Consider the following 18,843-nt stretch of genomic DNA (forward strand, 5'->3'; position numbering starts at 1 on the left):
TGACCATTATGGCCTTTCTTTGATCTTCCATGGAGAGGAACCAACAGATCTGTCCATGTGTAAACATGATTACATATCCACTAAATGTCAGACATGCTGTATCATCAACCGTTTGTTCCTGTTTTCACATTATAAAGATCATGTCACTTTTGTTATACTATTAGCATTTTACAACTCTTGCTAACGCTTTAAAAAAATCACTCATTCCTTATTTCAGCACCAAAGGGATGCTCCTCCATCGTTTCAAGTGCACTAATTTCAACTAAATATTTCATTACAACACAGTTTACATATACACATAATTACACATTATTTAGCTTTAAGTTGAAGCTTATTTTTTCAAGGTACATTCATCAAATTCCATGTGGCACATTTTACTTTGTCTAAACTGTAAAGCAGAACGTTTTTAAAGCCCATATGGTGGAGAAAATAAATAACAGCTTGTCAGGGAACAGTTTAAATGAGCAGAGAAGGTAAGAATAAAGAGAAAATGAAGTGATATGAAGCAAAAACTCTCCATCTGCTGTCGTGTCACAAAGGAAAATTCAGCAGGCACCAGACGCATTTTACCTAATAGTGAATGCAAGAAGCTGATCCATTAGTTAAAAGACTTGGTCTCTGAATGGAGGAGCGGTGCATCTGACACTGTGCCCTGAGACTTTCATGAGCACAAAATGTGAAATTAATGATTTTTCTGCAGAATTAGCAAAAGTCATTACTTGGTGGCTGTCTGATAATCTTACTGGGGACTGTTCTGGTGATTAATGAATATCGCTGAGTGGTGTCCTCATATTTTTACAAATGTACTGCAACCTTGAAATTTCCTGTCATTACCTGGGGGAGCTGTACGTGAGAAGAAAAAACATTAAAATATTAAGATATGAAACTATGCAGTCCAAAGTGCTACTCAGGGGCGAATAGAGCAGGTCAATTTGAGGGGGACCAATAGCGAGCCCAACTCTATGATGATTAGTTTGTTTTTTTTTTTCTGGCAAAATTTTCTTCACTTAAAGAAACACTTCACTTCACTTCACTACAGATTTGTAAATAAAAATGTGGACTCTGAATCCTAGTATGGACGCATCATCATGTGAATCCTCCAGTCAATTAAAAGGTTACATTTTATTTACAAGTTTAGCTTACAACTGAATTTTATTTACTTTATTAATATATTTTTAATTTATTGTTATTTAGTTATTTTAACTACTAGTTTTTCAATTATTTTATTATGTACTTATTATTTTATATTCTTTTTTTTTTGTTCATAGGTTTTTTTTAATGTTGTTTTTACTTTTTCATGTTAACTCCAGTGCTTTTGATCTTCCACACCGGGGACTATCGATGCGTCCGAAATGCCGTACTAAACAGTATATACTAAAAAGTACACTTAAGTTCGGCACACTTTTGAGTAAATATCAGTAGTGTGCATTAATTCGGACGTACTATTCGGAGCGCACACGTGACTTCCTGCCGTAGGGAGGGGGGGGGTTGTTACCATGGTAACCTGTCACAGCAGCAATAGCAGCAGCGCTCCGCTATTTCCCGTTTATCCTGACCCAAACAAGATTACCTTATATAATATTATTATATATGAATATTATAATATTAATATTATATAATAATATGATTATACTTAATATTATACTTAGGACATGTACATATCACGTAGCAACCAAACACTGCTGCATTGCATTGTGGGAAGTGTTTAAAAAAAAATAGATACAAAATAAAGTCCTACCTTGAGTCCTCCGCACTCTGCTGCTGATCCTTTGTCTACTCCGGTGATGTAAATACCCAGCGCATACTCAGCTCCCCCTCTGATCATCAGGCCCAGAGAACGGCCGTCATCCAAGACCAAGTTGACCTGTGTAAGACATAGAGAGATCCACACAAAACAAGATGAAACAAAGGCACCTGATCTTTGTCATGCAGACGATTCTCAGATATGACTTTTTAGCTGTTAGGCTGTCTGATTTGACTGTGGCGCTGAACTTAAACCTAACGTGGAAGTGGAAGAAGACGCGTGACACCATGGAGGAAATAAGAGCCCTGATCTGAGTAGGGATGTGTCGGCAAGACCATAAAGTTTCAGTAGCTATTTACATTGAATGAGTCAGGATCATTAATGGTGCGGGATCGAGCTGTTTTGATGTCAGAAATTATTTCTAAAATTGGTCAGTAACCTTCTTTCCAAAGCTCAATGCAAGTGGTGATTTGGTTTAAAACTTATGAACAAAATCTTACAAGTTCAATTTTTTTCAAAAATTAAATTACAGGATTTAATCTTATTTATTTTTTAAGCTTTTTGTAAATGTAAAAAATGTTGGAATGAACTGAGAAATAACCTAAGAGGCTCAGCATTTATATTAATGTTAACATTGCGAACCTGCAAATGGATTGACCTAAATCCTGATGAGATGCTGCAAAACAGGCGACTAAAGTAAGAAAGTACATCACATTAATGGACTTACAAGTAGCGTTTTCTCAGATGTGATGGAGAAAAAAAACCCATCAGTGGGCATATCCTCTCTATAAGTCCCTTCATGCTAATTTTATACATCTTTTTCTAAATCATGATGTGTCTGAAGTAATGCCAGTCATCTTGCAAATGGCCCATGTAACTGATAAGTAATAATTGTTGATATTTCATCTATCAGATGAAGGAGCAAATACATTAGCACACTCATACTACATGACAGTGTCCGCTCCTATTACTGTTCCTTCTGCACAAATCAGATGTAAATTCACAAGTAAATGATGAAGCATCACAGTGAAGCTGACCTGACACATCTCGCCAAAAAGCCTAACAAGGACCTGGAACAGGAGATGACATGCTGGACAGGAAATGACCGGGGCAAAATAAATAACCTCAGAAATCTCCCAGGGTCCCTCCTGATCATTAATTCTCTGCACAAAAGCAATCAAAGACCCTTTATCTGCACCAAGGCTAGATATAAAAGTACAGGATCATGATTGACATGAAAAATTCATCATCACACTGATTCATTAAACACCTTTAGCCAAAAGCATTAGAGTAGGAAACACACACACATGCATATATATGCGTGTGTATGCTATTTTTGCATACTTTATTGCATTAAAAACTCCCAAAATCGCTTTACACTAATTACATTGAGCCAGAGGAAGGTTTATAAAGAGTTCATTTGTCTGATAAAGCTGCTACTCTGTATTCTAAGCCACTGGCGCTGATACTAGGACATTTAATGTTCTTGGTTCGTTTAGCGCCTGCAAGTCATATCATCACGGCCGTCTCTTCACTTCACAGCTATTTACTTTTCCCCTTGAGCCTTTCACACACTTAATGAAATGATCTTCTCGTGTCAGAGCACTCTTTTTCATGAGACAATATACAGCAGATTTGTAAATGTATACTTTTAATGTCGAACAAACATCACAGTATTGACACAAAAATGTTTAGACCAACCAAATGATGTACATTTCTAAAGCAAAAAGAGCACTCTCAAATGTGCCTTGTACAGTGAAAGAGGCTCCTTGTCTCTTTACTGTACAAAACTGTGGATTGCATTTCATCTCTCTCAATGAGGATTTTTATTACTTGGTTCATAATGCATCTCTCATTTCTCAAGACAGTAAATGGGGTTCAGTTGCACTCTGGTGGCTACAAGAAGACACATACGCAAATATCTCAATCAAACAGTGTCTGTTGTATCCTCTAATATACCCACAGGCACAGATCTGGCATCTGGCACACACACTTTACATTTCTTCAGAGCATGTTGCGCTGCTTTCCTTTTTAATAACCATTGCCTGGTTGTTTGGGGATGAGCCAATCACCTTGGCTCACCCTTGAGATATTGCAAAGGATTTCAGGTTTTCTGACATTCATATAAGAGTTTGAAAAAGGCTTTAATTGTTAAAGCCATCTTTTATTGGCTCCGCACAGCAGCCTGTGGCGTCTCCTGCCATCACTCGTTAAAATGGATTCAATTGACTTTTTGTCAAGCGCCGCGCCCGTTGCTAGGTCGGACAGAACTGTCATCTCTCCAGTCCACTCCCATTGTAAAAACAGGCTTTTACATCACTTGATTTCTAATTACTTTATTTTGAAATACAAAGAAGCCCCTGTCAAGAGTGAAAGGACTCGGGCATGTGATAAGTTACAATCAAATGGTTTCACAGTGCACCTTTTTAAAAGAAGAAAAAAATAGAAAGAAGATAAAAAGTTGGCTCGTCTACCAATATTCCAAAGTTGATTTAATTTTCCACAGTCCTCATCCCTCTGATCGAGAAAGCTTTTTTTTGTTTTTGCTTTGCTGTTGAGCGAAGTGGGCAATGACAGGGTTTCCTATTTAGACTAACGCTGATTACTTTATTTACAAATATACTATTCTAGTATGCACAAAAAAATACAAGTGAGGTCTTAAAACGCCCCCAGCCTTGGGCTCCTCCATGGTGCCAGGGGGTCCCCACAAAATTATTTGTAATATAAAATATGTATTTAATATAAAATAAATATTCTTCTGTAGAAATTAACTAAATACAACAAATGATTCTGTGGCAATTACACAAGAATATCCAGTAACATGTTCAACACCACAATTAGTCACTGCTCGATGACATTCATCTATTCTGGCCTGATACTCTTCCCTGCCTTGATGAAAGGAGAAGCTAGCGGTAGAAGCGCTTTAACTTCTCCATGGATGAGCTGACGAGATGCAGCTGTTCGCTGGAGCGTGCCCGGCTCGTCCTCGTCGCCGAGTGCGCAGCTCTTCTGGCCACGGGCTTCGGCGACTCCGCGCTCCCAGCGCGACCGGGTTGCGGAGGAAAGCCCCGCCCGGCCGAGCCCTAACAGTTTCCTTCCTTTGTTGAAATGTCCACATTGCAAGTATTGCAAGTCGCCCTGTTGTCATCCTTTTTGGTAAAATGTTAACAAACTTTCGAGTGTTTATGCCGCTTTGTCGCCATGTTTTCCTGCTGGTGGCGTGACGTCAGTCACTGGAATCGATAAGGGAATCGTTTGCAAAAAAGGCAAACGATTCCAAGGAATTGAAACACTGGGAACAGGTTCTCAATTCCCATCCCTACGCTGCGCCCTCACTACACTGTGTGCAGTGTGTTCCGAAGTTTTTTTTTACTAATGCAAAGTTCTTTTTTTAAATAATCCAGTGATTTAATTTTTTTTTAATTTAAATAAGTAAAAAATATGCTTTTTCCATTGATGTGGAGAGAAACTGCAGTTTTTTTGCCAATCGGATATTCTGTCCAGTAGGAATGGGCGATATTTTACCGTTCACGATAAACCGTCAAAAAAATTCCCCACGGTAAGAATTTGTCATCTCGTGATGATCTCATGATGACGTTTGGATGGAAGGAAGGAAGTGACCAAGAAAGAAAGAAAGAAAGAAAGATTCCCGTTGATTAGGTTTTTGTGTAATAAACATGACAGTTTTGCAGTACAGGTGTAACTCATTTAACTGGTTTTTATCAATTCAATTTAATTGGTGTAGTTTAGTAGAATTTAGTATTCTTTTAGAGCAGTGTTTTGGGGGCTCCAAAGACTGAATGTAGTGATAGATTTATAGTTAAAAAGAATTGGTTGACTTGGTATTTTTTTTTTTAATCGTCATTTTTATCGTCATCGGGATAACTGCCAGAAATTATCGTGATAAATCTTTTAGTCCATACCGCCCATCCCTACTGTCCAGATGTAGCAACGGAGGAAGATTTTTCTGATTGGTCAGTCAGGGACCAATCAGAAGGCCGACAAAAGGGTCAATTCATTGCGGTTTCTCTCAAGGAATCCCAGTGATCAAATTGTCTGTTTTTGTAAGCGATGGAATCTGAGTGGACATTTTGACAAGGGTGTGTGGCGGACCCAAATGCAGCACAACGGCATGGGGTGCTCGGTAAAAGTCTTTATTAAAGTCAACCTCACAGCAGGCAGTTGAGCAGAGTTCAGTCCTCAGGATCGTGGTAACGCTCAGAGTGGCAGGAGAATGAATACCAGAAAAACAGCTGGTGTTAGCGCTGAGTAGATCTGGAAGCCGGAACACAGGAACTGAAACGCCGGTCAGTCAGAGGAATCTCAGGCAGAACTCGTGGTCGGGGACAGAAGACTGAGGAGATTACCAGCACGGAGACAGGTGAACAGGTCGGGGACAGGTGATCAGTCCGGGGAAAACCGCTGGTTCCGCATGACACGAGAACAATCTGGCAGTGACTGGCTGGGAGTGGAGAGCTTAAGTAGAAGCCCAGGGCTGATTGCAGATGCGGAGCAGGTGTGGACGGCGGGAGAAACCATAGTGACATGAGAGCTGGCAGGTGAGGGAGGCAGGTATGGAGCTGGAGTGGATGTGACACATTTACGTTGCCTTTTTGTGGGAACAAGTACATTTAATCAAAGAAGTGATTTGTGAATTGCATTCTTCACGTCAAGTTAAATTACAAGTGCATGTTGAAAAACTGAAGTGAGTCCCTCCCCCTGGATTATATCATGTTATAGAAAAAAGTGTATTCAAAGATCAGAAATAGAGTATAATATCTCAAGATTAACTATAAAGAATGTATCAATCATTTTGAAAAATAATCAGCTTAATACTAACTACAACTGGTACTAATAGAGATGGAAAGGCTAAGATGAATGAGTAGCTTTCCGCTGCTAAAAAATTAAAAGATCTGGTGTCATAAATCTTTTAAACAGCTTTGACAGCTCCTTCCTTACAGGTCACCAAGTGAGGACTTTATTGGGTTTCGAGGGATTCACGGTGCAATTACTGGTATTGTTTTGTCTTTGTAGTGTCCATCCTGTTTTTTTCCATCACTTGGTCTTACCATGTGCATCTTCTTCATTTTCTACGACGAATCGTGATGCATGGGTCAGATAACAACACTGTTTTCATGCCATACAATTGAATCATTTATGTGAATTCAAATTTCCACTGTGACAACATTTTACCATGTTAAAAACTAAAAAGGTAGGAGTAGTAGGTAGTTATAGATCAGTGACTGAGCCAATAAATCATGTTGTATAGAATTCTAGTGTTCAGGGTAGAAATTTAGGTTATTAACAGAATAGAAAAAGTGCAAAAAGACATTTAAAAATAAGACTGTTTTCTTATTCTTTAAAATCAGTAGCATGACAGTTGTTGTAGAAAAAAATGCTTTCACTACTTTCCAAGGTTTTTGGGTCTATCTGTTGTTCCCTGGGTGGTCTTTCACACCTGGCATTAAAAGGCCTGATAACATGCATCTTGAAGGAGACTTGTGAACAGATCTCTTTAATCTGCTCCACATTTAAATAAGCGCCTGGCTCCATCACACAGCCAGCTGTCAGCCAAACAGCAGGGACGTCAACAGGTCTGCGGAGGTTTCAAGAATTCTTGATGTGACCCTCGATTAGAAATGTGTCACGAGAAAAATGGAGTCTACAATAATGTGTTTCTAGTAAGCACATTTCTGCTGACTAATGGCACAAATCAACATTTTAAACTTTCTGCAGATTTTATTCTGAGGCATTTTTTTGAGGAGGCATCAAAAGAAAAACAAAAAGTTACCCATGCTTACAATAAAAAAAAAATGCCTGTAATACATCCATTATTATTTAACTGTAATGAATGAAAAACCACCACTTCCCTTCAATGTTATGCATTTTTATAGTAAGGGGTGTTTCAGTGACAGCTCCTTAAATAATGTCTGGGGGTGCTATTGTTGTGTTACTGCTGTGTGTGTGTGTGTGTGTGTGTGTGTGTGTGTGTGTGTGTGTGTGTGTGTGTGTGTGTGTGTGTGTGTGTGTGTGTGTTATAGATGGAAATCAACAACAGTTACAATATTATAATTTTTTTTTCCTTTTCCCCTAGAGTTTATATATGCATACATTGTGCTCACACTGGTGTAACAAATAGTTTTTCAGCTTGTCATTGTGAATTAATAAGTTTTGACTTAGTAATTAATTAAATCAATTCATTAAAATGCGACGACGAAGATGATATTTACCCACGTTAAGAAATCCTTTGTCACTTTTTGCGATCAAACCACATGCTGGAATAATCCACGAATGTTCAATTTAACATCCTTTAAAGAAATTTGTTTGATGTTTAAATTTGGTCTTGATGTGAAAAAAACTGCGACTTTGAACTTGGCGGAAATCAAACTAGAAGGGGCGGGACCACTGGTGGCCCGTATTTATGACACACAGGATGCTCAAACTGTCGAGCCAGTTTTGCCGACTGGAGCAGTGACGACTGCGATAACGCATTCCCCAGTGTGTTGTCCCATCGCCCTCATGAACAAACCACCTCTGTCCTGTTTTGAAGAGAAAGGATTTGTGTGGCTTGGGTCCCATAAAAAGGCGCTCTGTACACACACACATTCACAACATTCGGACAAATCCTGAGAACATTGGAGCTGCAGATGAACATTAAAAGAATAAATGTGTGAATGATGCGTCCCCCTGTGGGAGGATTGTTGTGTACGTGTGTGTACACAAACCATGCCAGATGGTGTTCCTTGAGTACTCCCATGTTTTAATATGATGCCTTTACCTTCTTCTCATCTCCCTCCTGTAGGAGCTGCATGTTGCTACGTCTCTGGCTGTCAGTTCTTCTCAGGGTGGCACTCCGATGTTCGGGCAAATCGGGAGGCGGGGACACACCCCGACCTTGAGGGTCGACCCACGTATAAACGTGGTTGGTGACATAGCCGCCTGGAATCCGTCCGACTGAGCGCACGGACAGACAAAGCTTTTTACTGCCCTTCAGCACCTGAGGGGGCAAAAGGAGGGCAGAGGAGGATTAGCTCAGCTCCCATCAAAGAAAAACTCTTCAAACATTAGTCCCATTCAACATTGCAGATTGTATTTATGGGATTTAACATGATTGGCACAAAAACATTGTGATATATCTACAGGGAGTGCTGAAGTGAGAAGGTGAAAAGAATAAGATTACCACGAACAACAAATGACCACACACACACACACACATAACAAGTCTACTAAGACGTTTTCTACTTTAAATTGCCGTTGGTTGTGCCTCATTGCTCTCTGATAGCTTTTAGTATGTGCAATTCCTCTGCAGATCAATGTATTCCCGTGTGCCCGGTGGTCTGAAGAAATAAATGCGAAGGTTTGAAACTCTTAATAATCAGTGCTTCTGCAGCACAAACATAAACAGGACTCTGCCTTTTATATCAGACTAAAAGTACTGATGATTTTAAAACAGGCACGTACATGAATGAGTACGGTATAAAATCCCTGAGATTGTCAAAAGAAACTGAGGTGAGCATACACATACTGTAAATCACGCCTAATTTTGATGGGAGACACACTTCAGCAATGACACATGGATGTATGGATAGATTGGTGATGGTACCGGAACTGACTAAAACAGTATTCAAATTTCTTTCTAAAATGTGTCACATCTCTTCCATTGTGTTTTTGGGAATCTTTATTCAGTGCATACTGCAGTACCAAAACAGCCAAAAAAAAACCCAACACAATATGTATTAAAAAAGGTTACTCTATGGTGATCAGAGATCTGATTAAAGGAGCTTGAGGCTCCTTTTAAGAAATGAGACTCTCTAGCGCCACCCTTCACCACGACGGCCGTTGGGGGTACTGCAGCCAACAGTGAAGCCGGCACGGGAGAACGGGGAGAACGCACATGCAGCGTCATGTGACGTCACATCCGCAGCCCAGCGCGGGAAATTCGGGACCGAATTGCAGCACATTTTGCAGCACACAGCCTGTTCAAGGCAAAGGAGAGATACACTAGAGGGCTCATTCTTTTGGGTTTGGAACGCTTCATCTGACATTATTAATAGAAAACTTAAAATGTATACAGATTTTTTTCATAAATCTTGCCACAATCCGGCCTCAAGCTCCTTTAACTTGGTCTCAAAAATGTGTTTTTTTAGTTTTTTTTTAACCACAATTAAAACCTTCACTTGCATCCTCATCTATACTATACTATATTACTGTCCTTTAGCAGACGCTTTTATCCAAAGCAACTTACATCTGAGAGAACAACACAAGCACAAAATCACATAGGAGGGTCAAGCTGGATCAGTGCTGGTCAGACTGCTGAGAGTCCTGTTGGACACTGTCACACCTGTGCTAGAATATATATTGTGGCAGGGTGGAGGAGCCACTCAGTAGATTGGACACAGGTGTGTCCAATCAACCTCTCCACCCTGCCTGCCTTCTTAAGGAGCAGCTGCACTCCAGAGAGGGGCTCTGCTGGGAGAAGGTGCTGCTGCTGGAGAAGGTTCTGCTGCACACGTGTGTCTTTGGTGAATAAAGAGTTCTGCACAAAAACCCTGTGTCCTCTCTGGCCTGTCGGTCGGGCCCCCGTAGCACTCGCCCTGCTACATATATGTTTTTTTTTAAGAAAGCTACGTCTAAGAAGACACCATATTGTCGTAAGTGCATGCATCTTAGTAGATGCCGAAGGGCTCCTTAAAGAGCTGAGTCTTTAGCTTGCTCTTAAAAGTAGGTACAGACCCTGCAGATGGGACAGAGTTTGGTAGGTCAATGGAGGAGAAGAGTCATCTGTCACCATCCTAGATTTCATTCAAAGAACAACATTAAAGGTTTTGTTTGGCTAGTCGTTACCACAAGCTCCAGGTATCTTTAATTATTAACTGCTTTAATTGCTACTGAATGAGTAAATAGATGGCCAAATATTTTAAAAACAGCAATTCTACTGAATCCATTTCACAATTTAGTTTTGTGCTTAAAGATAATAACTGCAATTCTGGGGCAACAAAACCCTGTCAGCTGAAAGATAACTGATTGTACCAAAATGCCTGCCTTCACACTCGCACCTCTTTCTTCTCCTCTCCTCGCAACATCGATACATATCTTTGGAAAAATAAATTCTGCACTACATGAGCAACTTCTCTTGTAACATTTTCTTATGCAATTCATGCACTTTTGCACCCGATCCTAAGCTTAAGACAAAACCAGAGGACAAGTTCTTGATTTGATCAGTGCTTAACATCACAACAAATCAAACAAAAAAACACATTCAATACTTGAAATAAAATATAAAAAAGTGTACAAACATTTAAAAGTAGGGTAAGTGATTCTACACGATTTCTAACCACAAAAACTGTGTCTCATGCAGTAAATATATACCATCTGCAAGTTCAGATGGGGTAGTCCATGATGGGGCATGTTTCCTCAGGAAATCCTGGAGGGAGTGAAAAGGAAGAGCCAGTTCTCTGTTTTGTTTTTAATCAAATATCAACAGAAGTGACATTTACCAGAAATCGCTTACCATACCTTTAAATACAATAGAAATAGTTTTTGTGATAAATTTAGGAAACTTGTTACACACCAACAACTACAATTCCCCAAAAAATTGGGACTGTTGCTAGATTATTTCCTGATAAAGGATTCAACCTGGTCAACAGCCCTCTTCTTTTTTCTGTTGCATGTTTCCTTTTACAATGCACCAAACTGATGAAGGGGCTCGACTGCAGGAAAGCCATTTCAGCACCAAGACTTTTCTACTGTGAAGGTGACTTTTTGCAATGCATGCAGTATGCAGTTTACTATCATCTGAAAGATTCAAGCATCATTTGCTGCCCTGAAACCTGTATATACCTTCCAGCAGTGATGTTTCCTTCCTAGACGTGAAAGTTGTGCACTCCATGTCACAAATGCTTTTCAAAAGGAATTTACCCGAGTACATTTGACATTTTACAGAGAAGATGGCACATTATGTTTCTGGATCTCTGTCATATATGACTTCTTTACAAAATAGAGCTTTAAACTGCGTTTGTGGAATCATGTGATGATATAATACATCAGAGATGATGGGATATTCACAGTTTGCCATTTTACACTGACAAAACATTTTTGTGAAGTCATTTCATAATTTGTAGATGCACTAATTATCAGTATAGATGGGCAAATGTTCATCAATCTACTACAGAGAGACTTTCCCTTACTAAGATGTTTTTAGGGCCCGAGCACTTACAGTGCGAAGGCCCTATTGTATCTGTAGGAATTTTTTTTCTTTCTCTTTCTTTCTTTCTTTCTTTCTTTCTTTCTTTCTTTCTTTCTTTCTTTCTTTCTTTCTTTCTTTCTTTCTTTCTTTCTTTCTTTCTTTCTTTCTTTCTTTCTTTCTTTCTTTCTTTCTTTCTTTCTTTCTTTCTTTCTTTCTTTCTTTCTTTCTTTCTTTCTTTCTTTCTTTCTTTCTTTCTCCAAATTTTACATGCAAGCCAGGCCTGGTGAAAAATTTGATATTTAATGGTTTTCATTAATGGACGTGGCCTAATGGCTCAACAGCGCCCCCTAGAAAACTTTGTGCCTCAAGCCCCACAATACAGTTTGACGTACATGCACGGAAATCGGTACACACCTGTATCATGTCGCAACTTAAAGAAAAGTCTCTTGGCGCCATGGCCGAAACCGAACAGGAAGTCGGCAATTTTGAATTAATTGTGTAATTTTGGCGAAATTTATGCCATTTCTTCGGCTGTTTCTTCGCCCGAACCGTAACGTGCACCCAGGTGTGCTATACATCAAAATGTGCGTCTCCATCCTGCGACAACGCGCATTGCTTTTCTCAGTCAAAAGCGTTACCGTGGCGACGCTAGACGCCAAAAAGCGCGCCCCCCCTTCATTTGATTGGTCCATATTTGATGGTTCCTATTTTCTGCAATAACTTTTGAATGGTTTGACATAAAGACTCGTGGGTGGTGTCATCGGACATGGTTTTGACTCCTTGAATATAATTGGTGCAAATGACGCCCGCCCCTTCATCTGATTGGTTGATATCTGATAGTTCCTACTTTCTGCCATAACTTTTGAATGGTTTGATATAGAGAGTCGTGGCTGGTGTCATCCGCTAAATGTCCAGGCCTGAAGAATCTACATGCAAGTCATACAAGCTTCCACTGCAGCCTGAACGTGCACAAGGGTGCGAGGGCCCGTTCATCGATGCTTGCAGATTTATTTTTTTATTATCTTTTCACAGACGTGCTGCCAGCTATCCTGTAATTCATGCTCCTCCACTACCACCTGCTTTTCCAGCCTTTTGTTGCCCACGTCCTGACTTTTTTGAGATGTTTGCTATAATCAAATTCAAATTGAGTGTATATTTTTCATGAAAGGATGAAATGTCCCTCTGTTAGATTGTGAATAAAATATGGTTTGGTTAAATCATTGCATTCTGTTGTTTACATTTTACACAGCATCCTATCTTTCTCAGAACTGGGACGAAGCACTGTGTCTGGCCGTGACCAAACCAGCACTTTAGAGTAGTAGATTTTTGATGGATTATGTTATGGATTCTGCACGTAGGCCAAGTATGATTACACCTAGGCCTGCAAATTGCCCAGTTTTAGCAGAAGGCACCGTACACACAGCTATTCAAGAAACATTACAGGGATCTGGAAATGGATCAAGAAGTCAAAAAAGCCATGAGATTGCCTATTAGCACTGGCTGCTACAGGAAGACGGAAGCAGTGCGGCAAGAGTTGTAAGCATGGCTGTCAGGGAGGGCTAATGGCTAAGCTAAGAGCTAGATCATGAAGAACACAGGTCCCATTCATGTGGCTCACAAACGTGCACTCCCTGGAGCACAAACTGGACTACGTGCACCTAACAACAAAAAAGCTAACAACAAAACAGCAAGTGAGCAATTGCTGCACCATAATTCTAGCAGAGACATGTTTAAATTCATCTGTTCCTAATGTTGCTGTTAACATGGAGCAGCTAAGAAAATTCCATCTAGACAGAAGATAATAAAAGTAGTAAATCCCAGTGGTGGTGGTGTGTGCATTTCCATCAAAAACAACTGGTGTAATAATACTAGGATTATTTTAAATCACTGCTTCCTGTACATATATCTAGTAGAGAAATGCAGATTAATTTACTTGATCAGGAATTTACTTAAGCTACCACCACTGTTGTTTAGTTCTCCTCTTGTTGTTGGGGACTTTAACCAGGTCCCAGAATTCATGAACCTCAGGACTGCAGAGAATGTTGATGTTTTTAAAAAGAGACCCAAGACTCAAGACCCATTAATAAGTTTTATGTTTGTTTATTGTTTTATGTAAAGCACTTTGTGTTGCATTTTTATGCATTAAAAGCGCTATACAAATAAAGTTTGATTTGATTTGATGCGTGGGAAACATTAGCTCCCCAGTTAAGCCATGAGTACTGTATTTCTAAATATGCTAGATAATCTGATGCGAAAAAAGCAAACTAAATATCAAAAAAATAAAGAGATGATGGTTGACTTTAGAAAGAACCAGGCTAGTCACACACCACTGATCATCAACAGCACATCAGTGGTGGTTTTAGAGAGCACCAAGTGCCTAGGGGTGTATCTACCCTTGTGCCACAACACAGCATCACTGGTGAAGCAAATGGAGCAGTGTTTGCACTTCCATTTGCAGATAAGAAGAACACATATCTCAGTCTGGTGTGGCAGCTGCACTGCAGCAGACTGAAAGACCCTGCAGAGAGTGGTGAAAACTTTAGTAAAATTATTGGGACCTCTCCCTATCCATAAACTTGGGAAACATATGCTTTTTGATACCTTAGCCTTAGACCTCATCACAAAGTCCACCCACCCCCACCATGGACTGTTCGCTCAGCTGGTCTTGAAACCCTATATTATATTAAAATAAAATTAAAAAAAAATTTAAAAAAAATGTTTCTTTGGGGTTGTGTCATCAGACTCTGTTTTGAGTTGTTGTGGTTGTGTATGGTTCTTCCTCAGACTACAGAGGTGCCTGTTTGTTAAATGGATCAATTACCAATAGGCTATCTGTTGTTTCTTCAAACTTCAATCATCCAATCCACCAAACACCAAACAAGATTAAAACTTTTGGCATTGACAAAGATTTGTCAAATTTTCATAGGCACAAGTAACCCACAAACTCAGCTCTGCTGCTCATCCCACACATACACATTTCTTACAAATGTGGCACCATTTATTAGGGAAATAAAAAGGCTTTCCAAGAAGAATTGTTACAACGTAAAAATAATCTACACAACACAAATTTACTTACCTTTTAATACATTTATGTTCACCATTTATATACTGTAAGTTTTGGCTGCAAAAACATATTTTTAAGAAAAAAAGGCTTGTTTGAAGAAAGTCAGTTTTTCATTTTTGTCTAATAGCTATTTTCCCTACTTCAGCATTTGTCTTATCTCAATTGGAGGATTATGTTTGCTTGATTCAAGACGATTCGACTTGATCTAGAAATACTAAACCTATTGCTAGAGGAGCAGTTTTAGAACTGTATATTACAATTGTTATAAACATTATCGTTTTATGTCTTATATTTATTGTTGTCTGCTGGCTCTTTATCATTGCACTCTTGAACTTTTACTATAGTAGTATGACTTGCACACTATTTACATATACTTTTATTTATTCTATGTACCTTCAAAGTAACCCAATCTGCAATGGAACTTTGTTGTGACGCAAACCAATGGTGGCTATTTTTTACAATAAAAGCATCTATCATCTATATATCATCATTGTGGAGTGATGCTTTCAATTGAATTAGTTTTTTTTTTTAAAGGAGCTTGAGGCTGTTTTTTTATTTGCAAAATGTGCTGCAATTCGGTCCCGATTTTCCCGCGCTGGGCTGCGGATGTGACGTCACATGACGCTGCATGCACGTTCTCCCCGTTCTCCTGTGCCGGCTTCACTGTTGGCTGCAGTACCCCCAACGGCCGTCGTGGTGAAGGGTGGCGATAGAGAGTCTCATTCTTAAAAGCAGCCGCAAGCTCCTTTAAATGAAGATATACATTTCAATGGCGTAATAAAAGTACCCCTACTGACAAAATATATATGTAAAAGGTTTCAAATGCACTGCAGCATGTACACGGTGAAGCGGGTATTTACCACAAATTACTGGAGCGACTTTTATGTGCCGTTTGTCTGGTCCAGCAAATTGGCTTCATTGCTGGATATTTTGTTGAGTATCACATTGATTTACAGTTCCAAAACAGTCCCAGTCAAACAGGTTCTATCACGGTGTGTGCTGGACTGAGACACATGACTGTATTATGAGGAAATGGAGGAAGACAGCGAAATGAGGAGTGTTTTAATGCAATGGAAAGTGCAGGGAGTAACTGTGGGGCATCATGAAACATGAAGAAAAAAGGCAAGAAATAGGTGATAGAAGAAAAGCACATTTGACAGGCTATCCTATCCTGTAAATAAGAAACCAGTTGTAATCAATGAAGCGGCTGTGCCACAGTGGCCCTAATGCCTTGTTCCTGGGAAGTGCTGATTGTGACCCAGAACTGATGTAGCTCACAGAGAAACATGGGAAATGGCAATAACACGTGGGCCAGATATTCTGCTGAGAGGTCAAGAAATCCATTTCATAAATGTGTAAAATTTCATCACACCTACAAATGACGTTGCAATGCAATATCATAAGGTCACAGATTAAATAAAACCACTGATCGTGATGTCCTTCTTTATTTTAAAAAAAAGGATATAGTTAGGTTTTGAATTGGTAAACGATAAACGCAAACGCTGCAAAAATAATCGTCCTTCAAAAGCATTTCTTTCATCCGGTAGATGATTTGGCCACAGAGTTACAACCACTTTAATGCTTGTTCCCGCTAATTTCACACACAGGTAGAGGCAAGTGCATCACAGTATGTTATCTGAGGATGCTGTCCATCACACAAACACAAACACCAAAATGTGAAGATGTATTAAAGTAATATAGACAGAACAACTACAGCACATCAAAGCATCAGACAAGTAAATTGCTTTTCACCTTGTTTATTTACTGCTGCCTAAAAAAAAAAAAAAAAATCCATCTATTGCAGCAGTGCACACATTTTTGGGCCAGGGTAAAAAAAAGGTGGAAAAAAAAACTTTAAATCCAACATCATATAACTATTCTAAGTAATGTATAATCTGTATTTAGATCATTTTTGTTTGGAGAAAATGCTTTGGTCAATGCTTTATACTAAACGTACTTACCGGTAGTTAAACGGTAATTAAAGGCAAAGAAAATGTGGTACTAATTAATTTCTTTAATGATAAAAGGGGATGTAATTGGCAGGCAATAATGAAGAATTGATCTAGTATTCATTATTGTTTTACTGTTATACACAATTCAACTTAAAGAGGGATACAAGTGATAAAGTATTGCGGGACCTCTTACTCATTACCACACTGCTGAGCCAAAATAAATTTGCTCCTCGCTTTAAAAGGTCAAGTAAGCGATTTCCAGATAATATAAAGTCTGTGGATATTAGAAACCAAGCATCAAAAAACACAGAGCTAGCTCCTCATTTCTCCTCCCTCCACTGCTCCCTGAGAAAACATGCTCAATCATGGACTCAAGGTTAACGAATAGCAAATGGAGTTCAATCAGTTATCAAATCCAAATCAACCAAACTAACCCAGATGTTTACTTAACAAGAGATTATTAGTCGAGATAAAGTAATGTTAGAACAACAAATAATATTTTTTTTTACTTGACTTAAAGTTACAGTGCAAGCCTCGACCCCCACCCCCACTTCATGAGCACGAGCATAAACCTGCCCCTGTCTATGATTCTATGATTAGCTGGATCAACGTTATGGTTTGTCCCCCACTCAGTTTCCTTTTTATGAAGCCGGGGCTCAGCATAAACACCTATTTATTGCATTTCATTTACACTGTACTCATGAGATGGGCAACTAAAGGATGGTGATGGTATATTCACAAATTCTGACAAAATGTGCGCTGGGTTAAAACTGCATTGTGGGGCTGCACCAAATAGGAGATTAGTCAATGATTTTAGAAATCGTTTATTACTTAGTTACTTGCAACACTTCTTAACCCTTGCACCCATGAGTGCACGCATGTGTCTTTGTGAGCGCGTTGGAAAAGGGATTAGAGAAAATTGTTAACCTGAGACCAATAACACGCTTGCTTTGTTTTTTCTGGGACGATGGCAAATATCTTAGAAATTGCTCTCCATAACTCTCACCACTCAAAGTTGCCTATGGTCGCTCAGTGTGCATTTACCGTAATGTCTAGTGTATCATACAGTGTCCCGTTGGAAATCTCTCACTCTCTACTTTCAAAAATGGTTAACATCTTTGATTTGTACAAACCATTTAGGAGTAAAGGTGGTGAAAAGTTGACATTACAAACGTAAAGACTCTTAATACATGTGTGGCACACTGGTGAATGATGTCTGAGATTGTCTGTAGATGTAGCCTACTTTAGAAGACTTGTAAATGCTCCCAAAGCTTTGTTTCTTTGCTTTGGAGTCTTCTTTAATTTTTGGCTGTTCCCTTCAGGGCTTGCCCCAGGGAATCATCTGCATAACCTTCTCTTAACACCATCTAATTTCATGACCTCTTTTATTTCCGTTAGTTTTAGGCTAAATTAGGGCTTGGCTGTGTATCGGTTATAGCCTACTCGATATATCGCGGCATCAAGTCTGTGCGGTGTAGAAAATGACTATTATCGTGAAACTCGAGAACAGTATACTTTATCATGCATTTGCTTTTAGCAGCGGACATTTAACTCCAGGCTTTTCACACTCTCTGTTCTCTCCCTAAAACAAGCGCACCTAGTTACATACGTCAGTCCTCCTGCGTGCAACGTCATACGCCCTCCCCTTGCAGAAAGGTAGTGGCGACAGCAAGTTCTAATGGTAACACATGGAGGAGGATGAATCAATTCTGAAGAAAACAGCACAGGATCCATCAACTTGTGGTGTTTTGGGTTCAAGAAGGAAGACGTTGAACCAACAACGGAGATAATATCACCATCATTAGCACCTGCTGCCGCTAACTTTCTGCAGTGGGAGGGCGCATGATGTTGCACGCAACACAGAAGATCTGAACTTTTCCATAATGAACCTCATTCA

The 18,843-nt window shown here is 39.4% G+C and overlaps 1 protein-coding gene across 3 annotated transcripts in view; it reads right to left on the bottom strand.

Annotated features, from left to right (window-relative positions):
* Window positions 1-18,843, bottom strand: part of whrna (whirlin a) — a 210,592-nt gene that overhangs the window by 101,461 nt on the left and 90,288 nt on the right. For all 3 annotated transcript variants that reach the window (XM_061734475.1, XM_061734476.1, XM_061734474.1), the window contains exons 2-3: window positions 8,523-8,741; window positions 1,739-1,864 (exon numbers count right to left, since the gene is read on the bottom strand). In XM_061734475.1, the coding sequence (XP_061590459.1) occupies window positions 1,739-1,864; window positions 8,523-8,741 (345 nt within the window). The remainder of the gene's footprint in view (window positions 1-1,738; window positions 1,865-8,522; window positions 8,742-18,843) is intronic.

The sequence above is a fragment of the Cololabis saira genome, chromosome 11 (assembly GCF_033807715.1).
Source record: "Cololabis saira isolate AMF1-May2022 chromosome 11, fColSai1.1, whole genome shotgun sequence".
Classification (NCBI taxonomy): domain Eukaryota; kingdom Metazoa; phylum Chordata; class Actinopteri; order Beloniformes; family Belonidae; genus Cololabis; species Cololabis saira.